Source organism: Gloeophyllum trabeum, assembly GCF_000344685.1.
Source record: "Gloeophyllum trabeum ATCC 11539 unplaced genomic scaffold GLOTRscaffold_00011, whole genome shotgun sequence".
Lineage (NCBI taxonomy): Eukaryota > Fungi > Basidiomycota > Agaricomycetes > Gloeophyllales > Gloeophyllaceae > Gloeophyllum > Gloeophyllum trabeum.
Window position 1 is genome coordinate 555376 of NW_006920420.1, and position 18425 is coordinate 573800.

General features: G+C 52.9%; 9 protein-coding genes across 9 annotated transcripts; 6 read left to right on the forward strand and 3 right to left on the reverse strand.

Moving 5' to 3' along the window:
* Positions 1–660: 660 nt before the first annotated feature.
* GLOTRDRAFT_131332 (uncharacterized protein) lies at positions 661–1196 on the forward strand (the record flags this gene model as incomplete). The annotated part of the gene is made up of 2 exons (XM_007870163.1): positions 661–890; positions 1151–1196. The coding sequence occupies 2 exons, from the start codon at positions 661–663 to the stop codon at positions 1194–1196; spliced, it is 276 nt and encodes a 91-aa protein (XP_007868354.1).
* Positions 1197–1616: 420 nt separating this feature from the next.
* Positions 1617–3810, reverse strand: GLOTRDRAFT_45502 (FAD/NAD P-binding domain-containing protein; the record flags this gene model as incomplete). The annotated part of the gene is made up of 14 exons (XM_007869974.1): positions 1617–1641; positions 1690–1809; positions 1863–1994; positions 2039–2273; positions 2325–2355; positions 2418–2502; positions 2569–2776; positions 2844–2930; positions 3015–3156; positions 3219–3244; positions 3297–3327; positions 3386–3409; positions 3459–3556; positions 3636–3810. The coding sequence occupies 14 exons, from the start codon at positions 3808–3810 to the stop codon at positions 1617–1619; spliced, it is 1419 nt and encodes a 472-aa protein (XP_007868165.1).
* Positions 3811–4051: 241 nt separating this feature from the next.
* Positions 4052–6053, forward strand: GLOTRDRAFT_117158 (FAD/NAD P-binding domain-containing protein). The gene is made up of 3 exons (XM_007870164.1): positions 4052–4142; positions 4203–4435; positions 4499–6053. The coding sequence occupies exons 2-3, from the start codon at positions 4244–4246 to the stop codon at positions 5861–5863; spliced, it is 1557 nt and encodes a 518-aa protein (XP_007868355.1). The 5' UTR covers positions 4052–4142; positions 4203–4243; the 3' UTR covers positions 5864–6053.
* Positions 6054–6626: 573 nt separating this feature from the next.
* On the forward strand, positions 6627–7307 carry GLOTRDRAFT_131335 (uncharacterized protein; the record flags this gene model as incomplete). The annotated part of the gene is made up of 1 exon (XM_007870165.1): positions 6627–7307. The coding sequence occupies one exon, from the start codon at positions 6627–6629 to the stop codon at positions 7305–7307; it is 681 nt and encodes a 226-aa protein (XP_007868356.1).
* A 718-nt stretch (positions 7308–8025) lies between these two features.
* On the forward strand, positions 8026–10048 carry GLOTRDRAFT_131336 (uncharacterized protein; the record flags this gene model as incomplete). Its single annotated transcript, XM_007870445.1, has 2 exons — positions 8026–9366; positions 9458–10048. The coding sequence occupies 2 exons, from the start codon at positions 8026–8028 to the stop codon at positions 10046–10048; spliced, it is 1932 nt and encodes a 643-aa protein (XP_007868636.1).
* A 692-nt stretch (positions 10049–10740) lies between these two features.
* Positions 10741–11668, reverse strand: GLOTRDRAFT_131337 (uncharacterized protein; the record flags this gene model as incomplete). The annotated part of the gene is made up of 6 exons (XM_007870446.1): positions 10741–10887; positions 10948–11026; positions 11077–11275; positions 11329–11414; positions 11471–11494; positions 11568–11668. The coding sequence occupies 6 exons, from the start codon at positions 11666–11668 to the stop codon at positions 10741–10743; spliced, it is 636 nt and encodes a 211-aa protein (XP_007868637.1).
* Positions 11669–12343: 675 nt separating this feature from the next.
* Positions 12344–13540, reverse strand: GLOTRDRAFT_63651 (ribosomal protein S5 domain 2-like protein; the record flags this gene model as incomplete). Its single annotated transcript, XM_007870166.2, has 6 exons — positions 13357–13540; positions 13181–13300; positions 13020–13122; positions 12831–12968; positions 12545–12766; positions 12344–12490 (listed from the first exon to the last, which is right to left on the reverse strand). Exons 1-6 carry the CDS (start codon positions 13515–13517, stop codon positions 12344–12346), a joined length of 891 nt encoding a protein of 296 aa, XP_007868357.1. The 5' UTR covers positions 13518–13540.
* Positions 13541–13646: 106 nt separating this feature from the next.
* On the forward strand, positions 13647–14632 carry GLOTRDRAFT_117161 (Trm112p-domain-containing protein). Its single transcript, XM_007870167.1, has 4 exons — positions 13647–13897; positions 14000–14083; positions 14138–14215; positions 14275–14632. Exons 1-4 carry the CDS (start codon positions 13715–13717, stop codon positions 14299–14301), a joined length of 372 nt encoding a protein of 123 aa, XP_007868358.1. The 5' UTR covers positions 13647–13714; the 3' UTR covers positions 14302–14632.
* A 173-nt stretch (positions 14633–14805) lies between these two features.
* Positions 14806–16850, forward strand: GLOTRDRAFT_122359 (uncharacterized protein; the record flags this gene model as incomplete). The annotated part of the gene is made up of 10 exons (XM_007870168.1): positions 14806–15068; positions 15124–15190; positions 15465–15786; positions 15850–15924; positions 15982–15996; positions 16059–16214; positions 16265–16325; positions 16381–16462; positions 16529–16692; positions 16760–16850. 9 exons carry the CDS (start codon positions 14806–14808, stop codon positions 16643–16645), a joined length of 1158 nt encoding a protein of 385 aa, XP_007868359.1. The 3' UTR covers positions 16646–16692; positions 16760–16850.
* Positions 16851–18425: the final 1575 nt, after the last annotated feature.

An 18425-nucleotide genomic window follows, 5' to 3' on the forward strand; every position in this document is an offset into this window, starting at 1 on the left:
CTCTGTTAGCTGCAAATGCTGCATGGACAGTAGATGAGTACAAATAGCGGCAGAATAAATGCGGTGGTGTGGTATCTGTGACGCGACCCACGATGAACTTCAACAAGACAAATCTAATATGGCCACACTATCCAGCACACTCTTCGAGGGCAAACTTTCACACAACACCTAAACATGTCTAGACATTTACACCCTAATAGTTGCAAATCTATGCCTGTTCAGAAGGAACCGATTTTTTCCGTGTATTTTTAGGAATATTCATCGCTTAACATTCGTCGACATCGCCGACAACAGCGTCGACAACGCGTCGGGCAACGTCGAGCACAGCGACAACAGGGGTACGGCAGTATCCGGGACGTTCCCACGGCCCCTTGCCCGTTGCTCTCATCGGGATTCGAACTCACGGCGTGCCCTCAGCCAAACGCAAGTGCGAAGTGCAAATGCAAAATAGACCTGACACTCCTGGTCAACCGTACCTCGGCAAGTTGCGAAGTTACCTTGCGGCAGGTAACTTGAAGTTAACTTAGACAAATTGACTTGGCCCACACAAAGTTAGCGTGAAGTAAGAGAAGTTACTTTTGCCTATGCCACCGCGGGGCCACCGCGGACGTCTTCCGCGCCGTGCATCCGGGACATGCTCCCTTGTTGTGCGCCATCATCATGTTGGTCGAGGGTGACTTCCTCTCCCCCTCCTTCCTCCCCGCGTGCACAAAGCACAATGATGTCAACACCCCCTTCTTCCTCCACACGTCCCTGATCCTTTTCGCGACCATCGCGAGCATCCGCACTCCTCGCACCCCGCGGCGCGTGGGTCAGCTTCGGGCTGTTGCTGTTGCCGCAGGCGGTGGCGGAGTGTTCACTCAAGCAGATGCTGGCGGCCACGGAGGCACGTGCGTTTGTGGTTGGGATGGTGGTTGCGGCAGAAGGGAATGACCGAGGAATGGGGGAAAACTGAGGGCATGGCTGCGTGAAATGCATAAGATAACTTAAGCACATGAACTTCAAAGCCATTCTCAAGTCCCTGCTTATGCTACCGTTGAGAAAGGGGGCATCTGCAGCCAACGAGCAGGAGATAGCACTCATATTGCCTTCAAAGTTTGCACAAGTGAGATGGGCTTGACAAGTTATGTTGTCGACTCATACTGCCAAGTTCTGGCCAAGCTCCGCAGGTTGCCAAGTTAGTTGGTGGCAGGTAACTTAAAGTTAGCTGAGACAATTTGACTTAACCCGCGAAAAGTTAACTTGAAGTTAGAGAAGTTATTTTGTAGGGAAAAAGTTAGTCGGAAAAGTAACTTTGTTAATAGCCGAAGGAGAGTATTTGGTGGTGTTTGTGGCTTTTTAGCTTACTAGTATTACAGAGTACATGACCTTTTCTTACTACAGGTGTAGAGAAATCAATATAGAACTGGAACCTATCAACTCCCAGTCGTCAGTGTTCTACTTTCCAGGCCTAGTTCAGAACCGGGACAAATCACGTCCGAAGAGCCCTGAGAAACGAGCACGTCACTCAGCAGCAAGGAGGGCAGATGGAAAGGAGTCAGGTGCTCACAGTTAATGAGCCTGCAGTGGATATGATCAGTCGTCGCACCATACTCGTCTGCAAGGACAGCTGACACTTACCAGAAGGTAGGAATCAAAATCCTGGAGGAGGGATCAGTCGTCAAAACAAACGGAAGTCCGCACACTCACTTGTTCCTCGTACTCAGCGCCATGCTAACATAAGCGGACCGCCAAAGCAGCCACGCCAGCCTGCCAGCCTTCTTCGGTTTAGGTCCCTTCGCAGCTTTTGTCCGGTCATACAAGGCATGGCTACGCGCCAAATTACCATACATAGCAAGGTCATCACCAAAGATGCGACGCACTCTTCGCCAACATACGCAAGCGTGCCCATGTTCTTCCACTTGAACGGTCGCGAGACGTCCTGGCTCTCAAGCATCCTATTGAGATTCTTGGCCACGTATTTACCCTTCTGGTTGGCGACTTTAGTGCAAACGCTGCATCAGCTGCATTCGACAACTTCGCGGATCCACCACATCACATACCCTGCGCTGTTGCGGGAAGCATAATCCCCTGGATCATGGCAGCATCACCAACAGCCCACACATCTGGGTTGGGCACGGGCGCGTCGCCTTCTTTCGAGGGCTTCATGAGGAGCTGGCAGTGGTCGTCCGTGATCACACTCCCAGTCTTGGGATGTTTCACAGCCTCGGTTATAGTTTCTATCAACGGGTTGGGCGAGAGCCCTGTGCTCCAGACGAGTAAACCGAATGGGACTGTGGAGCTTATGTCAGGTGATCGTAGCGGAAGAGGCCCAGGGCACGCACCTTCGCCCTGCTCCTTCACGAAAATCCTGCCCTGCACAGACGTTCGGTGGACGACTCAGGATCAACCGATAATACATAGCGCTGATCACGTACAGCCTCTACCCCTTCCACATGGTGGCTCGTGAAGATGTCGATCCCCTCTCTCTTGAAAGCTTTCACCGCGTACCTACGCATGACTCTTCAGTTCGATGTCCTGCGAAGCATGAAAACTCGCTCGACACACTTCATCAAGTCTTCGTCGAACATACTTAAAATCTTCGGCGCTACGTCATACAGTGAGATCCTCGCCAGGGGTGCAAGGTGCGGATAGTGTTTCTTTATGTCTGCATTCAGGAGATCATGCAGCTCCGCGCCAAACTCGATACCGGTGGGGCCTCCGCCGACAATGCAGAAGTGCAATATATCTCTACGGGCCTCATCAGAGAGAAGGGGCTCATTGGCTTGTTCGAAACCTGCATGTGCACATATTTTCTAGTCAGACTAGTACTATGAGTTCAGCACGTAGACGTCGAGACGCACATTCCAGGATCCTCGTTCTGATAGACCGAGCATCCTTGATGTCCTTCAGGAAGTATCCGTGTTCTTTCACTCCAGGTATTCCGAAGGCTGCTCATGATAATATTGCAAAGTGCAATGTTCGCTGTCGTCGTACCTCAGGCTCGAACATCCGTGTTACAGACATACACCCACTCTGCGAGTACGCTCCAACTGAAATGACGAGCTTATCGTACGGAATACTGAAGGGGGTGCCAGTGCCGGGGTATGCGGTGGTGGTAGCGTCAGCACGGGGCGCGGTGCTCTGTTCGCCGGGGAGAGCAGGGGTTGCGGGCATCTGTGGGATACGACGGGGCCGGTGAGGAAAATGACGGGACTTGTGAGCTGTGCGTTGCTCACACATGTGAGTGCCTTGGACTTGAAATCTGAAGCACGGACGTGAGATGCCACCACTAACACACGTAAACGACTGTTTACCTATGGCATCACACCAGGCTTGGTATGATTTCTGTCGCAGACACAGTAAGCACACGCATGATGTAAGAACTATACTCTCGGAAGCTCACAACTTGAGGTGTATATCTCCGTACCTGTACGCTATTTAGTCTATCTACCTGAGCCCCTGCTCATTCTACGCACCGGCTCAAGGGCACAGCGGTATTCTAATGATCCGACCGCACAGCTCGCAAGCAAGGGGGTGAAATTGAAGTACGTATTGGGCGATACCATAGTCACATCTACATATACCGCCGTTCAGAATGAGTCGCACATGGACAGAATCCCCTTCAAAGGTGTAAACCAGGCACGGCGGCTCACCGTAACGCGATTTGTCTATCCCCTTCAGAACTTCATAACCTCCCCATCCTGAACCAAGAATAACAACCTTATCCTTTCCTTGCACTGCTGACGAGTGAAACGAGGACTGTGATAGACCCCTCACCGCGACTGGCAACACTGGTGCACGGGCCAAGCTAGCTTTCGCGCAAAGCATGATAGCGGAACGAAGTAAAACTAGGCCATCACAGCTATAACTGCTAGCAGCATATATACTACATGTACTGCTCTTGATTTCATCGTGGTGCAGGCTGAAGGAATTGTCGACGTCATGTCGAAGGACACTATACTACGGTAAGTCCCGAGTGTGACATATCCGTGTTAGACAATTTCGCGTAATTCTGTCTATGTCAGACTCTTGTGGCAAACTTGAAAGCCATGTCCTGTGAATACTTATCCTTCTCGCTCATACACTCTTGTCCATTGCTCGGACGTGCTTCATTAGCCTTTGCTTAGGCCGCTGAAGGACGGTGTTTCTGTCAAACGGAAGTAAGCAAAATGAAGATAATTGTAACGGTTTACCCGTCCTGACTCATGTCATTATTTCAGTGAATTGACAGGATAATACTCTACCCAGTCCGTACTTCGGAATGCAAAACTGTCTCAAGCTCGCCATTGTGGGCGGAGGTCCCTCAGCGTTCTATGTAGCGTCGCGGTTGATGTCCCTCCTGCCGGCCTCGTCCTTTCATGGACCAAATCTCAGGATTCATATGTTTGATCGACTATGGGCACCACATGGGCTTGTGAGATATGGTGTTGCACCAGATCACCCTGAAGTCAAGGTACATAGTCTGTATTCTTGAAGTACTTGTACTGGAGGCTTAACGTCACTCTCCACAACGTAGAACTGCACACATAAGTTCGATGAAGCAGCGCAAGACCCCCGTTTCTCATTCTTCGGGAACGTCGACTTCTCATCCTCATCGACTTTGAACACCAACATGTCAGTCCCAACGTCGCGGAGTCCGAAGACTACAAGTCATCCTCTCAGCATGCTGTTCAACAACTATTCCCATCTCCTCCTAGCCACCGGTGCTCCTTCCCCCATTCTTCATCCGGCTTTGCCACTCTCAAGTTACTGCATTCCCGCGCTCTCGCTCGTTCACTGGTATACTGACCATCCTCGCCTCTCTCAGCCTCCACCCGCCCTCGACAAAGTAGAGCACGTCGCGCTCATAGGTCAAGGCAATGTCTCTCTTGACATAGCAAGAATGCTCTTGACCCCCCCTGATGTTCTCGCCAAATACGACGTTCCTGAGCACGTCCTCGAAGTCCTTCGCCGGTCTGCCGTGAAGCACGTCTCCATCATCGGGCGTCGAGGCCCTTTCGAAGCCGCCTTCACCACGAAGGAGCTAAGGGAAATGACGAACCTGTCCGAGGCGGCCATGGTACCCGTCGACCCGTCGCTACTCGTCCCCACCGAAGGCAGCAAGGTCACTCGGCAGCAGTCTCGTACCATCGATTTATTGCAGAAAGGCTCTAAGAACAAGTACGGTACGACAAACAAGACCTGGTCTCTCGATTTCTTCCGGAGCCCGACAGGACTCGCCGTGCCCGCCAGCGGATCTTCAGGAAAGCCAGTACTGACGCTCGGACACACGACGCTGGACCCGGCCACCTCCCGAGCAGTACTGACCTCCGAGACGTCCTTCACAACCACCGACCTCGTCGTCACCTCCCTCGGCTATCACTCGGAGCCCACTATGCCGTTCTATGATCCCGCGCTCGGTCACCTGCGGAACGTCAGCGGCCGGGTCGTCTGCGTGCCCGAGGACAACGCGGGCTCGACCTCCGTGCTGAAGAACGTGTACGCCTCGGGCTGGGCCGCGACGGGCGCGAAGGGCGTGCTCGCGAGCACGATGATGAACGCGTATGCTGTGGCGGACACGATCCTCTCCGACTACTTCGCCGCGCTCCCGGGGTCGGTGCCCGGCGCGTCTGTGCAGACCATACCCGTCTCCCCGCCTGAGCCTTCCTCGGGTGACCTGGCGGAGTCTGATGGCGCGGTCGGGAAGACTGTGATGAATGCCTCGCCGCATCCTGAAGATCCTCCAGCAGAGATCGTAGAACTGGTGAAGCAGGGATCGGTGACGAGTTATGAAGATTGGAAGAGGGTGGACGAGGAGGAACAGAGGAGGGGGCGGGAGAAGGGTAAGGAGAGGGAGCGGATCAGATGGGAGGAGGCTAGGAGGTTCCTGGGCAAAGCTTAGATTTAGCGCCCAACTTATTTTGGGACGAGCATTAATGATAGGTGGGTTTGGCTAGTAGGGGGATTATATACTTGGTGACGAGTCATCACAACTCAGCCATTTACCACATTGAGGCGCAAGTGGACCTTCTGCATGTATCTATACGTGACACTAATACAGCCAACGTATCTACAGCGATGTCAAATCTAACTCGGTGCTTGACTCGGTGACAAGTACCCAGTTACTGTGCATCGCAGTGCTGTGCAGGCTGTAATTGACCGACGCTCTTCAGTGCGAATACGACTATACTGTGTTCTCGTCCATTGTCGCGACTTCGGAAGGTGCCTGGCCTGCCGCGGATCCCATTGTCCGCTTCCGTTGGGCTACATAGGCCAGTCAGGAGAGAGAGGCGATGTCTCGTCCTCGAGGACCGTGTTGTCCGAATTGACATGAAACAGATGAACGGGAGCTTATGTAGACAGGTATTCTGCATCTGTATCCATTCAACTTGCAGGAAGAACTTGGATACGGCACGTCAATATCTCTCTGCGCGATATAAAACGGACGCGCTTGCGCGGGAGGCGACAAAGTTCTCAAACGAGAGGCCCTGCATTCACAAGAAGCGCGAACAAACATCCCACTGAACCTACATGATAATCCCGACGACGTAAGCCTCTTATAATTTGCCCTATTATCATCATAGTGATATTATTCTAGAGTTTGTGCTTCAGGACCTTGTCTGATAACTGATGACGCACCTGAACAATCGCCAGTGGCGACCTCTATGTCAGCCCTGGCAATACCAAACGACCGATACGGAGTGGTGGTCGTACCCACTTCCTCCAATCAAACCGATAATACACCTGACATGCCAGAGGACCTTGATGGAGGAACTTCGCCCGTACAAGCCAGTACAGCCTTGCCCATAACATCCCTTTCGGCACCTGTTTACATGCCTCCACCGACTCCAGTGGTCGTCGTATCGTCCCAGCCGACGGTCACGATCGCCGAGAGTCTCACCTCTGCGAGCCACGACGGCACGCTTTGTCTGGGCCTAGCGGGGAGTGCGCTTGGTGTCGCTATCGTCGCGGCGGCATTTTACCTGTGGACCTGGCGAAGCGCGCGGGTCCTGGGACGGACCCTGTCGAAGGAGAAGCTGCCCGCAGGGGAATGGATCCCTGCAGCCACGTCTACAGATGTGGGAGGGCAGACTGTTATGGATCATTCGCACAAAGGAGTTGCACCTTCATCTGAGATTCGTAGAGATGGGTCGCTGAGGGTCGAAACCATAGTACCGCGTCGACAGAGCATAACAGGTCGGGTGAACGCCTTGGAAGGGCATGTGGGTTGTCTAGAAGGGCAAGTGGAATATTGTCTAGAGAGACAGATAGAACACGATCGTACTTTGGAAGGAGATCCTCCGGCTTACTCCATACCAGAAGGCAACGAGTTCTTGACCCCTTGACATCAATAGCACGGTATGTAGTTGACCTACATAGCTGGCTATAGATAAACAGTACGAGGACATGAGGATGGCATGTACTGATACACGCGCGTAAATTGGATACATTCGCAACTCGTCTGCTAGCGCTATGAGGACATCAGCGATTAATATTTCAGTATGTAGGTGGTTGCCACCGAGAGTGAAATTCCTTGAGGCTGCTGTAATATTCGAATTCGTGGAGGAGCTGGCAATGAATTCAATTCTTCCGTTGTGCATCTGCTACACTTGGCAGAATATTGCAATTGTCAGCATAGACCGACGTGGTGATGTCCTCGTTCGTCAACAGCAGTCCCGGATTTTTGCCGTAGTATCTCTCAGTCTAAAATTCCCGATAGTTCGTCTCCTGGAGATCGAAGCAGTAAGAGGTAGAAAGTCAAACAAATACCAATGTACCACACTCGCCTGCCACATCCTCCGGGAGCTATTCGTGATTGGGCACACACTTGACAGCTGCAGACTGCGCTCGGATACGCGCCCAATATTACCTTTGATCCCGAATGTCAGGACACGTCCATCGATACCGCGGCTATTGGCCAGGACGGCTTCGCGAAGCAATACGTGTATAACCGCCGGGAAATCCGTGAAGGCCCTCATTTGCCGCCTGAACATGTACTGTATGGTCCCCGCCACATATCCCTCATAATTTATACTTTCTTGCTCAAAAGCCCGTTCGTTACGCATGTCATTCCTTACTCGTCGCCGGTCGCGGTTGGATTCTCTCACCACTGCCTCTACCACATCAGACACGTCGAAGCAGACGGGCATCGTCAATCGCGTCTCCAAACTATTTTCGAACGAGCCTACGCCGGGACACGCAAAGGGACACTCGAGGTTGAAAAGTTTCGGCAGGGGTATCTTGGGCAAGGCGAGCAAACGGAAGGCTGATGAATCTGCTCGGTATAACGAATGGAATCAAAGTGACGAGAGCCAGGAGTACGATCCGTCAATCCGAAGGCCTAGTGGACTAGGCGAGAGGAAGGAGTCGACGTCTTCAGATGGATCCGAAATTTCGTGGGTGGAGGGAGGAGGGCATTTGCGCCATCTGGCTTCCCAAGCGCAGGGACAGCACGGACAGGACGAGCAGGCGCGGTCACCCTCTGGAGGGGGGACACTAGCACGCATGATCAGCTCTCCAGAACTGCTTGCTTACTTTCCTTCACCTCCTGGTACAGTCCTCAAGTTTGACCACCCTCCGCAGCCTTTCCCCTTACCCGATCAAGTCCTACCCGTCATCCTAGGTTTCCTGCCTCCAGAGAAGATTCCTCAGGCAGCGCGAATATCCCGCGCGTTTCTATCTGCTGCTCGTCAGGTACTGTACAAGGAGGTCAACTTAGCCCAAGTCCCCCGTACGAGGGTACATTCCTGTTTGGAGACCCTGGGCCGAGTCAGCGAGGCAGCAAAAAGCATCCACACCTTCACATGTTTGCTCGAGAAGGACGACGTCGACGCTGACCTTGCACTCTTCAGGGCTCTGCGGAACATGTCGAATCTAAAGTCTCTTACGCTATCTCGTTTGCCTCTCCGGTTGACGGGACGCCGATCGAGAGTTGGGAACACGCTGGAGTTTTCGCTGACGTCCTTGACATTACTGGAGACGAATCTAGCGCAGGACGACCTCACAGCGTTGTTCGCCTTCCTCTCCAAGCAGTCGAGTATCAAGACACTGTCCCTACCAAATCTTCGCATAAACACAGAGGACTCAGTCCCATCTAATGATCCCTCCGTCCTTCCTATCCTGTCGTCTCTCGTCATCCCCCCGCCTTTGATATCCCTCTTCGTTCCGACCCGGCCTGTGACGGATCTGACCATTAATATTTATGAGACCCTCGTCGAAGGGCTACGTCCAAGCACGCTACTGTCCTTTCTCCCTGAAGCTCGGAAGCGCGTCACCAAGCTGTGCATATCGTTCCAGGAGACGATTGACCGTAGGACTGTCGAACGTGTTCTGGGCGCCGTGCAGAAGGAGTGCCATGGGATGGTGGAAGAGCTACAAGTGCGGTGGGCGACAGGAAGCACCTCGGTACGTCGTTGTCTTTCACCCTCAATCCTCCTCATGTCATGCACTCCCAAACGATATTTGCTATATCCAGCTTACTGATCGTTCCTGACAGGTGCTCTACAAACAAATATCCGCCATCCTACCAAAATTCACCGTCCTGCACACATTGCGACTCCGCGTTCCCGCCTCCTCCCTCCTCGCGCACGCCCCACCAGTCCTCTCCACGCCGTCCTCTCCCGTAATTCTGTCTACTCCCTCTTCTCCCGCAATCCTATCTAGTCCCTCCCCCTCCCTCACCCCCTCCCGCACACCGTCCGTGTCAGCGTCGATCATGACCTCCGCCTCCAGCACCGCGCCCTCCCTGTCCTCCAAAAAATCCACGCACTCCGTCCGGCGGAAGCCCGTGCCGAAGCTGGAGCCGCACGAGCTGGAGTCGCTCAATCTCCTCTCGCCGTCATCGCTGACCTTCAGCCCACCCGCGCCGTCGTCTTCCAGCTTCTCGGAGCCCGCGGAGGAGACGGCGGCGTCGAAGGAGCACACGAGGGAGCGCGCGCTGCTATCCGCGTGGTCGAAGAGCAACGCTGCGCTGGCGCGCGTCGAGTTTGTCTCGGGCGCGGAGTGGGTTAGAAGGGAGGGCGGCGCGGGCGGGGGCGCGTCGAGGAGGAAGGATAAGTGGGTGTTCGCCACTATGAGGAGAGACTAACTAGTCATATAAGTAGTCCGCGTCCACTCACTATATGTTATTTATACTCAAGGAGGTCGACAGCGCGGTCGACTCCGCCGGGCAGGTACTCGGGAGGGAAGTAGAGTAATAGCCCAGTAATAGGATAACCAAGAATGCATGCACTGATTCGTCTGATAATGGATCGCCAATTATACGACAATTAGTGCGACAGGGTATGTACATACAGGTCGGTAGTGTGCATTAGCGATGGCATCGGGAATAGGATAGGATACTAGTCCGGGGCAAATCCCCGTAGATAGCTGGGCGATATCACAGGAGAATAGATATCCCACAAAGAATGGATGCTGATAAGCCAGCTTTTGGAGCGACATGAGGCAGGAGGCAAGAACACGAGCGAACAACGAAATAGACAACGAAAGCAGATAAACAGAGCAATCGAAACTTGCGAGGCTTGCGGGATTTTCTTTCGTTTTTATCCAAACAACTTCATATTCGAACAAGCAGCTATGATACAGTGAGCGCAGTTGTTTCTCTCTAAGCAAAACACCTGACCTGGAGTGGCGTAGAATAGAAGAAAACAAGAAGGGGGATTGTAGATTTCAAACTAGATGGGAATCGTAGGTAACTTCATCTAAAGTTGGCGTGGTCTAATGAAGTCTAGAGTGGCATGAGATCTATGTGTTCTATGGAAGTAGAATCTAAAATCCTTATTAATCAGACCTGGGACGCTTGGCACCGTTGACTGCCTCGGCCGCGCCTTCCGCGGTAGAAAAGTATTCGAGCGACGCCTTGGGGTCGGCCTTGATGGTCTTGCCGCCCTCTTGCCAGTTGGCGGGGCACACCTCACCATACTTGTCCTGAAAGCAGGGACGGGGTGAGCAATCATCGGGGTGGCATACGGCATATCAGATACTCACGGTGAACTGGAAGGCCTTGATCAGGCGGATGGTCTCCTCAACGGAGCGGCCAACGGGAAGGTCATTGACAGTGATTTGGCTATGCACTCTTTAGTAAAAGGATACGAGTACGGAGGGTGGCATACGTACCGAAGGATGCCCTTCGGGTCGATGATGAAGAGACCGCGCAGAGCGACACCAGACTCCTCAATGAGGACGCCGTAGTCCCGGGCGATCTTCATGCTCTTGTCCGCAATGAGGGGGAGCTTGAGATCGGGGCCCAGGCCACCCTGCTTGCGGGGCTGCAGAGACCACGCCAGGTGGGAGAATTCGGAGTCGGTGGAGACACCTGCGTAAAAATGTAAGAAGACGGGAAACAACGTTGTCTTCTCCCAAACGTACCGAGCACCTCAGTCTCGAGCTCGTGGAATTGGGGGAGGGCGTCGTTGAAGGCAAGGATTTCGGTGGGGCAGACAAAGGTGAAATCCCTAAACGTTCACGTTGTTAGAAATTCAGATGACATCCTCAAAGAACGTCGGCTTACATGGGATAGAACAGGAGGATCACCCTGTACGACGAAACGCGTCCGTCAGCTTCGTCCAGTGGCAGGCTAACGCCGACAACCAGTCATCAAAACGTACCATTTGCCTTGGTAGTCGGCCAAGGAGACCTCCTTGAACTGCGAGTCAACGACGGTAGTGGCCTTGAAGGCGGGGGCGGGCTTCTGGACGATGGCAACCATGGTGTGGAGGATGTGGACGATGAAGGAGACGGCGCAATCAAATGAAATTTCGCAATTTAGGATGCGGGCGCTATATATAAGTTGTACGCGTTATTTGCTCGTATTGATTTACCGTCCGCAGGCCGATCGCGTCCCGGACTAGTCCGGCCCCGCCCGTTCTCGGCCGACACACCTTGGCTCCTCTCTCCATTCCTGCGGATAATACACAGCTCAAGCTATCTCATATGAGTTCTTGATCAGTCGTAACAGCGTTCCGTTGAAATGCTATCCTCTCCGAATACAATTGCATGAAAGTACAATTGTAGTAGCAATATCGCCGCTGCCCAAGCGCCGTGCTCCCTCCGGTTCGCCCGGAATTTCTCTGAGTTGCTTACGTAGCTTAGTCACTGCACGTGACCGCGAATGCGTGACCTGCCATGATTAAAAATCCAGCGCGATAGAAAACCAAGGAGGCGTGGAGAAGGCTCAAGAACACAAAATGGCCTGATTGTTCTCCTGCACGAGGATGATTGGCGAGCAGATAGGCCCGATCGACGCCGCCGACGTTCAGTATCACTCAGGACCGCACCAGTCGTGCACGGCGCAGCGGAAACGATCTGCTTGGGGAGGACCGAACGATCGTGCTTACAGCGCGGAAGGGGAGACGCGACAGGTCACGCGTAGGCTTACAGATTTTCACCTAACTTCTACAAACTTTTTACGTTGCTCCCAGTCCTCCTTCAATCTTGACTCGACGATGGCGTCAAGCTCTCGTACCCTGCTCACTGCTACCTCCTTGATCAGCGGGAGGATCTCATCCTCGGTAAGGGGCACTCCTCCAGCCTGGTCAAAGAGTGAATAAAGCGTGTCGTCACGACTAACCCATAAAAGCCCTACCTTCTGGACCACACACAGTTCCCTCTGGGCGTTCAGAGCGACATGTAAGAAGCCTGTGGCCAGTCTGGATTCGAGCAAGGACGGGTCCAGGACTGTCGTAGTTTTCGTACTCGATGTCGAGGTTGCCGTTTTTGATGAGGATTCGGGAAAGAACGCAAAGGTGAGACATAATGGTGTATGATGTAACGATAGAGGGAGAGGGGCGCGTTCCGTCGGGGGATGCTACGGATTGACAGATGAACGTAAGATCTAAAGGGTGAGAGCAGAGAAGGCTGAGTGGGCGTACAACTGTCACCTCATCGCCTACTACTTCCACTTCGGGCCGTCGGAAGTGTTTAAGGGCGACGATGCCCGCCAGACACGCGCAGTCGAGCATATTGCCCGCATCCGCTAGGCAGTGCACCGTCAAGCGCAGATGCCAGACCTGAGCAGTCACGCTCGTCACTAAGTAAAGGATAAGCTGAGTCAAACGTACTCTCTGTCCAGCGAGTACGCATAGCGACTCCTTATCCACCGCGTCACTCCTCCGTAGAACTTTGTCTAGCATACGGGTAATGGTGACCTCCTCTTCTGACGTTCTGTCGGGGTGAAACTAAGTCAAGCGTAAGTAGTGCAGCCGAAGGTACACATACCTACCGACCAGGTTCATACTCGGGCGACGCCATGGGGGAAATCTCGGAGTGTATCGTGATGATGCCCTCATACGGACGTTCGGGGGGCGGCTTCACCATTTTGGCATCAACAGCAGCGTATACCCTATCCTTGCATATAATTTCTTGGTCGCTCTTGAGTAAAGAGGCGACTCTGCTTACCTTGTCTTTCCGAAAGAACATTCAACCCAGCCTAATTCTTCCCCAAAAGTAATCGTGGGTTTGCGCATCTCAAGCAGTTGGCGGCCATCAAGTCTCAGCGACTGCGTCAAAGAGGTAAATATGAACTCGCGTTCGGGTATTGACGGTGAAGGGGGTCGCATTGTTGCAGTTACAGAGGCTTTTCAGTCAGACTGTCCGAGCGGTGCAGAAGGACGATTGGAAGTGTCACGTATCAGGTGACTGTGACCTTCACGCGCAAGATGCGATAACGCTGGTTCTCGCCGTTCTCGAGGTTAGGGTTACAAATGTCCGTCTTCCTCTGCCCCTTGCTTTGAGGCTCTCACGCAACGTTCTTACGATGGTCCGACTAATAACCCATAACTTGCTAGCCTGTCACGTCAAAGGCTGTAATACGAACAATTTTCCTCTGCAATTCCAAGATGTGCAGATAGAATTGAGGGAAGCGGACTTCAATGCCGATTTTCTGCGCGGTTTCCTACCTAAGATCGAGTGGAATGCGTTGGTAGATGCGGCCAGACAAGTGAGTGTTTCGTCCAAGCGTAGTGCCGCGAATTCGGGCTTTGCTGCAGGGGACATCCGTTGTTCTCTGTAGACTGATATGGACCCTGTTGGTTATTTCCAGCTCGGCGACACCTCCTTACCACAAGAGCAGCCGACCATGATCGACGATGACTTTCTGAAAGCACTGCATCATGTCCTACTGGAGGCAAGTCCTCTTTTTGATCGCTGCTCGTGAACGTTCTCGAATTTGCACCGGTAGATCCATGTTGAAGAAGGAGCAATGGTGTGCCCAAACTGCAAACACGTCTACCCGATTGCCAGCGGAATTCCGAATATGGTGTGTCATATCTCTAGTGCTGCACATTTCATGACTCACTGAAGATCCTTCCGTCTCAGCTGCTGGCGGAGCACGAGATCGGCTGATGTATTCGGTTCTCTGTCCCTTTAAGAGAGGAAGGCGAATAAAATGATCAAAATGGCTACCTCAAGTGGGTTGGGATGAATGAGACCACCTGGCCATCTCCCGACATCAAGCTGATGCTGCAGACGTCCCGAGCACCCGACGTTCAATAGTGGTGGCTCGCAGCAGACACATCCTCACCGGCACTCGCGGCTGTACTTTGAAGGGTTGATAGCGTAGGTAGCAAGTCATAGTTTATGTCGCAAAGATGGTTATATTATCAAGATGTACCGGGCATGGTAGAAGTTCGATTTGACGAGAAAATATATAATAACGGCATCTGCAGTCACGTACATATTGTACAAAAACTCGAAAATGCCGGGGCGAGGAGTGGCACGTGCACATTATTGAGGCGCGCCGTGGGGACGCGTCAAGAGCAGCGTCAAGCCTGCGTCTGCCGGCCTGTGGACAAGCCAGAGAGACGTCGACACCAGCGAGCACCGACGTCTGCTTGCCTTCTGCCGATTATGCTTGCGTCCACGCTACGCAAGGCGCCGTCGTCATCTGCAATATGCTGGGCTCGCTCTGTCAACCTGTATCGGGCGAGGGCTTTCTCGAGCACTCCCAGACCGCATCTCAAAGCCTCACTCCCTGTACGGGCAAGATACGTTAGGTTCGGAGAGGAACCTGGCTCGGATCAAGGACTGTATAACACTGCAAAGCGATGGGACCCTCGAGTACGGTGGGCCGTGGGTCTCGGGAGTGTCGCTGTGGTCTACTATGTTTCGCAGTAAGTAACTCTGTTTTGTGTCTCCTCATCGCGGTAACAGAGGGCTGCGGTGAAGTCTGGAGCAAGTGCCAGAGACGGGTCGTTGGAGGTTTATGGACGTTAATCCTAATATGGAGACCAAAGTCAGTGCCAGCTACTTCCTATCGGTACCTGGGGTGATGCCTTGCAGTGGGCTGTATCTTGGCGAGTCTGGGGTTGGGGCGCCCATTGTGGCTTGCCCTCAGCTAATAAGACTTCATTGGTGACGTTTGTTCGCTTTTCAACGAACCTTTGGTCTGTCGCCGTGCATATGCATGCGAAGCTTGGACAATTGGTGTAGCCGCCACGGTACAGACCATTGCAGGCCTGACAGTTGCCCTTCAGAGTCAGTGCATTGACATCGTACTTCACGTTTAGCTGGCCGGGATGATCCACGAGCAAATTCTCCGGGAAAATAAGGGCAAGATCCTTCCCGCAAACCATCCGGTTACGAGAAAAGTGCGCGAAGTCGCAGAACAACTATTACACGCGAACAATCTTGGCCATTTATCAGACGACAAGGAGAGACGTCCATATTCCGCGGTGCCTCCATGGCTCGCTGATGATACGAGTGCGGACTGGACGTATGATGCAAGTGTGAGCAGTGAACGGCAAGGGCTGGCACCCGGTGCCGGAGGGAGGGAATGGAAATTAGTCGTTGTCCATGATCCTCGAGTTGTCAACGCTGCCGCTACATATGGTATGCATGTATGATATATGCCAAAGATCAGGATTGCACAGAGCTGATGATCCGAAACTATAGGAAATATCATCGTGTACACGGGTATTTTCCAGGTATGCAGTACAACGGACGAGTTAGCTGCAGTGCTTGCTCACGGTATGTCTTCGTTACCCACAGTCGTCCCTCGCCAATGACACCCTGCTTTGCTCGTAGAAATGGGACACGTAGGCATGCATAGCCCCGGCTAGCTTCCCAGAGAGCGCCCCGTCTCATGATAGCTTGTCTTCCAGTTGCAAGACACATGTCAGAACGCTACTCGTTTTCGAAGTACCTCTGGGGTTTTGCATTCCTCATCAACGCCGTAACTGGAGTCGGTTTCGGATTCTCTGAGATGGCAGTGAACGTTGTTCTAGGCCTGCCTATGGGACGCAAACACGAATTAGAGGGTGTGTTGGTTCAATCACTCTTGCTCATCCAGATCCCGATCGTTTGGCAGCGGATAAGATCGGTGTGAAACTTGCTGCAAAGGCTTGTTTCGACCCGGAAGGCGCTGTATCGTAAGTACAACAGTCGGAAGGCCCCTGGACGCGCTGCTGGATATGTCCCCCCTAGGATGTTCCAGAAACTCTCCAAGCATTCACCCGATTCAGTAGAATTCCTGCAGACGCACCCTGCTGGAGCGAGACGTATCAAGGTACGTGTTTTTCTGCGCCATCGCCTGCGATTGATTGTGACCGGGCTTCATCTTGCCACCACACAGCAAGTGCAAGATCAATTGCCGGAGGCGTACAGGATACAGGCTGCTACCCCAGAGTGCGCGCAGGTACGGGACATGGTGTACTCGATGGCGAAATTTGGTGGGCGTGCTATGTGGTGAGACGGGCGGCGAAGGACAGAGTATCTGCGTTGACGAGGTATTGAGGGGTGAGCGCCTCCTACAGCCTAGGATTTGAAGTGCGTCGAGTTGATCCTGTCCGGTTTGCTTTGCAAGATTCCTGGGCAACTCTCTAGCAAGTAGCGAACTGCAACCGGCACTGTATTATACCAACGCTCCTTGTATAAGCCACGCATCCTTACTCTCTGATTCGGATCAGCTGCTACTAGGTGCTGGTGCAGTACCATTGTCAGCGGTGGCGTAAGCCAAATGACAGACGTTATGAGAGCTTTGGGCCCTGGGGAGTCGGTTTTACACGTAATGGTCCAAAGGCTCCCCGTTGATCGTGCGTCTGCTGCCTGTTCAGCCTCAACGCGCAAACTGGAGCAAGCTGAGGAACAGATGACGAGCGAGGTTCGTGGCATTTTACACCTACTTATGACATCTTGCTCATATGTTCGTGCTCTCGCCTGCCTGCGAGCCATGTATCGCGACGTTGGAAATCTGGACTTTGTCCCTTCGGACTGGCGAGGTACATGGCCATCATCGTATGGTCAGGAACAGATTCCGCATGCACGGGAACAGGTTGGGAAACGGATGGAACTTGCGTGCAAGGAACTTTCTGGAGCCTTTTGCTCGTCAAATTTGTTCTTTGCTGCCTCCATTCGAAGGTTTTTATCCGGCAGCTCTGGAACTCGACCACCGGGATGATTCAAGCGCAGGCGATTCGTAGGGCCCGGAAGAGGAGAATGCGGACTGGATAACCTGATGATGTTCCCAGGGTGAAGCACGAGGCGAGAGCGCGGTAAGTGTAAGTATGTATGGCCGTCCTGTCGAGATTGTCGAGATTGGAATCACGGGCTGACGGAAATTGCACGTACCGGTGATGAATATAGGCAAGTATCCTTATGACTGCCACTCTCTGGTCGGTGATCATGCTTCCACTTGGTCCTGGCCCCATTGAGTCACTGGACATAGACCGACAAAAAAGTGAGTAGTTAACGTTATTATGCCTATTGTCTGGATGGCCCTTGTGTTCGTGAGAGCGCAGAAGCGAGGCTCACGAGGCGCAAGCCCCTTCCAGCTGTCTTGGACTACAGCTCTACCATCTCTGGACTTGTCTGGGAATCGATCAAGTGATCCTTGCGTTCCTCGCTGTTGCGTGATTGAGCGAGGACTTGGGATACTGACGCCTAAGAGCTAGACAAGTATTGCGACGATAAGGCCCCATCCGGGGTCATATAGGAGGTTGATGGGTGACGGTGATTTTGCACTGAAGCCTGTCAGTTACCAGCAAGACGGTATGCCGGACCTGGTTCAAGGTTATGCATCGCATGTGTAGCCGTAGATAAGTTGCGACAAATCATCAAGAGTGAGTTGTTCTGCACCAATCCGAGTTTGATCGAATGCCGGGAAACGTAGGTATGTTTGGGTGCGTATTTGTCCACTGCCCAGTATTACTGGCGCAAACGCTTCAGCACTATGGAGGAACAATGCTCGCGGGTGTTGCAAAGGATCAGCGGTAAAACCTAGGTTTTGGTAGGGCTTTACAGGACCCCTGAAAATACCGATAGATGCCGGTGCAAGACTCGATTTTGTCATGTCCGGACTTTTTCTGGCGGCCCCCCGCCTTTATGTCCGGATAAAATACCGGCCTCGGCCAAGGTCATATTCATGTCCGGACTATTGCCCCGGCCTCTAGGAAACAGCAAAAATCACCCGTTGTAGTCCACAAGTCATTCTAGACACTAGATATATATACTAGGGTGTATGAAAACCTGAC

What these genes read in the sequence shown, in the direction of transcription:
- GLOTRDRAFT_117158 (XM_007870164.1), top strand. Translation starts at nt 4,244, where the DNA reads ATGCAAAACTGTCTCAAGCTCGCCATTGTGGGCGGAGGTCCCTCAGCG. An exon ending in CAGATCACCCTGAAGTCAAG is followed by an intron (nt 4,436 to 4,498) that starts GTACATAGTCTG and finishes TCCACAACGTAG; the next exon opens with AACTGCACACATAAGTTCGA.
- GLOTRDRAFT_117161 (XM_007870167.1), top strand. Translation starts at nt 13,715, where the DNA reads ATGGTCCGACTAATAACCCATAACTTGCTAGCCTGTCACGTCAAAGGC. An exon ending in TGCATCATGTCCTACTGGAG is followed by an intron (nt 14,084 to 14,137) that starts GCAAGTCCTCTT and finishes TTGCACCGGTAG; the next exon opens with ATCCATGTTGAAGAAGGAGC. An exon ending in CCAGCGGAATTCCGAATATG is followed by an intron (nt 14,216 to 14,274) that starts GTGTGTCATATC and finishes CTTCCGTCTCAG; the next exon opens with CTGCTGGCGGAGCACGAGAT.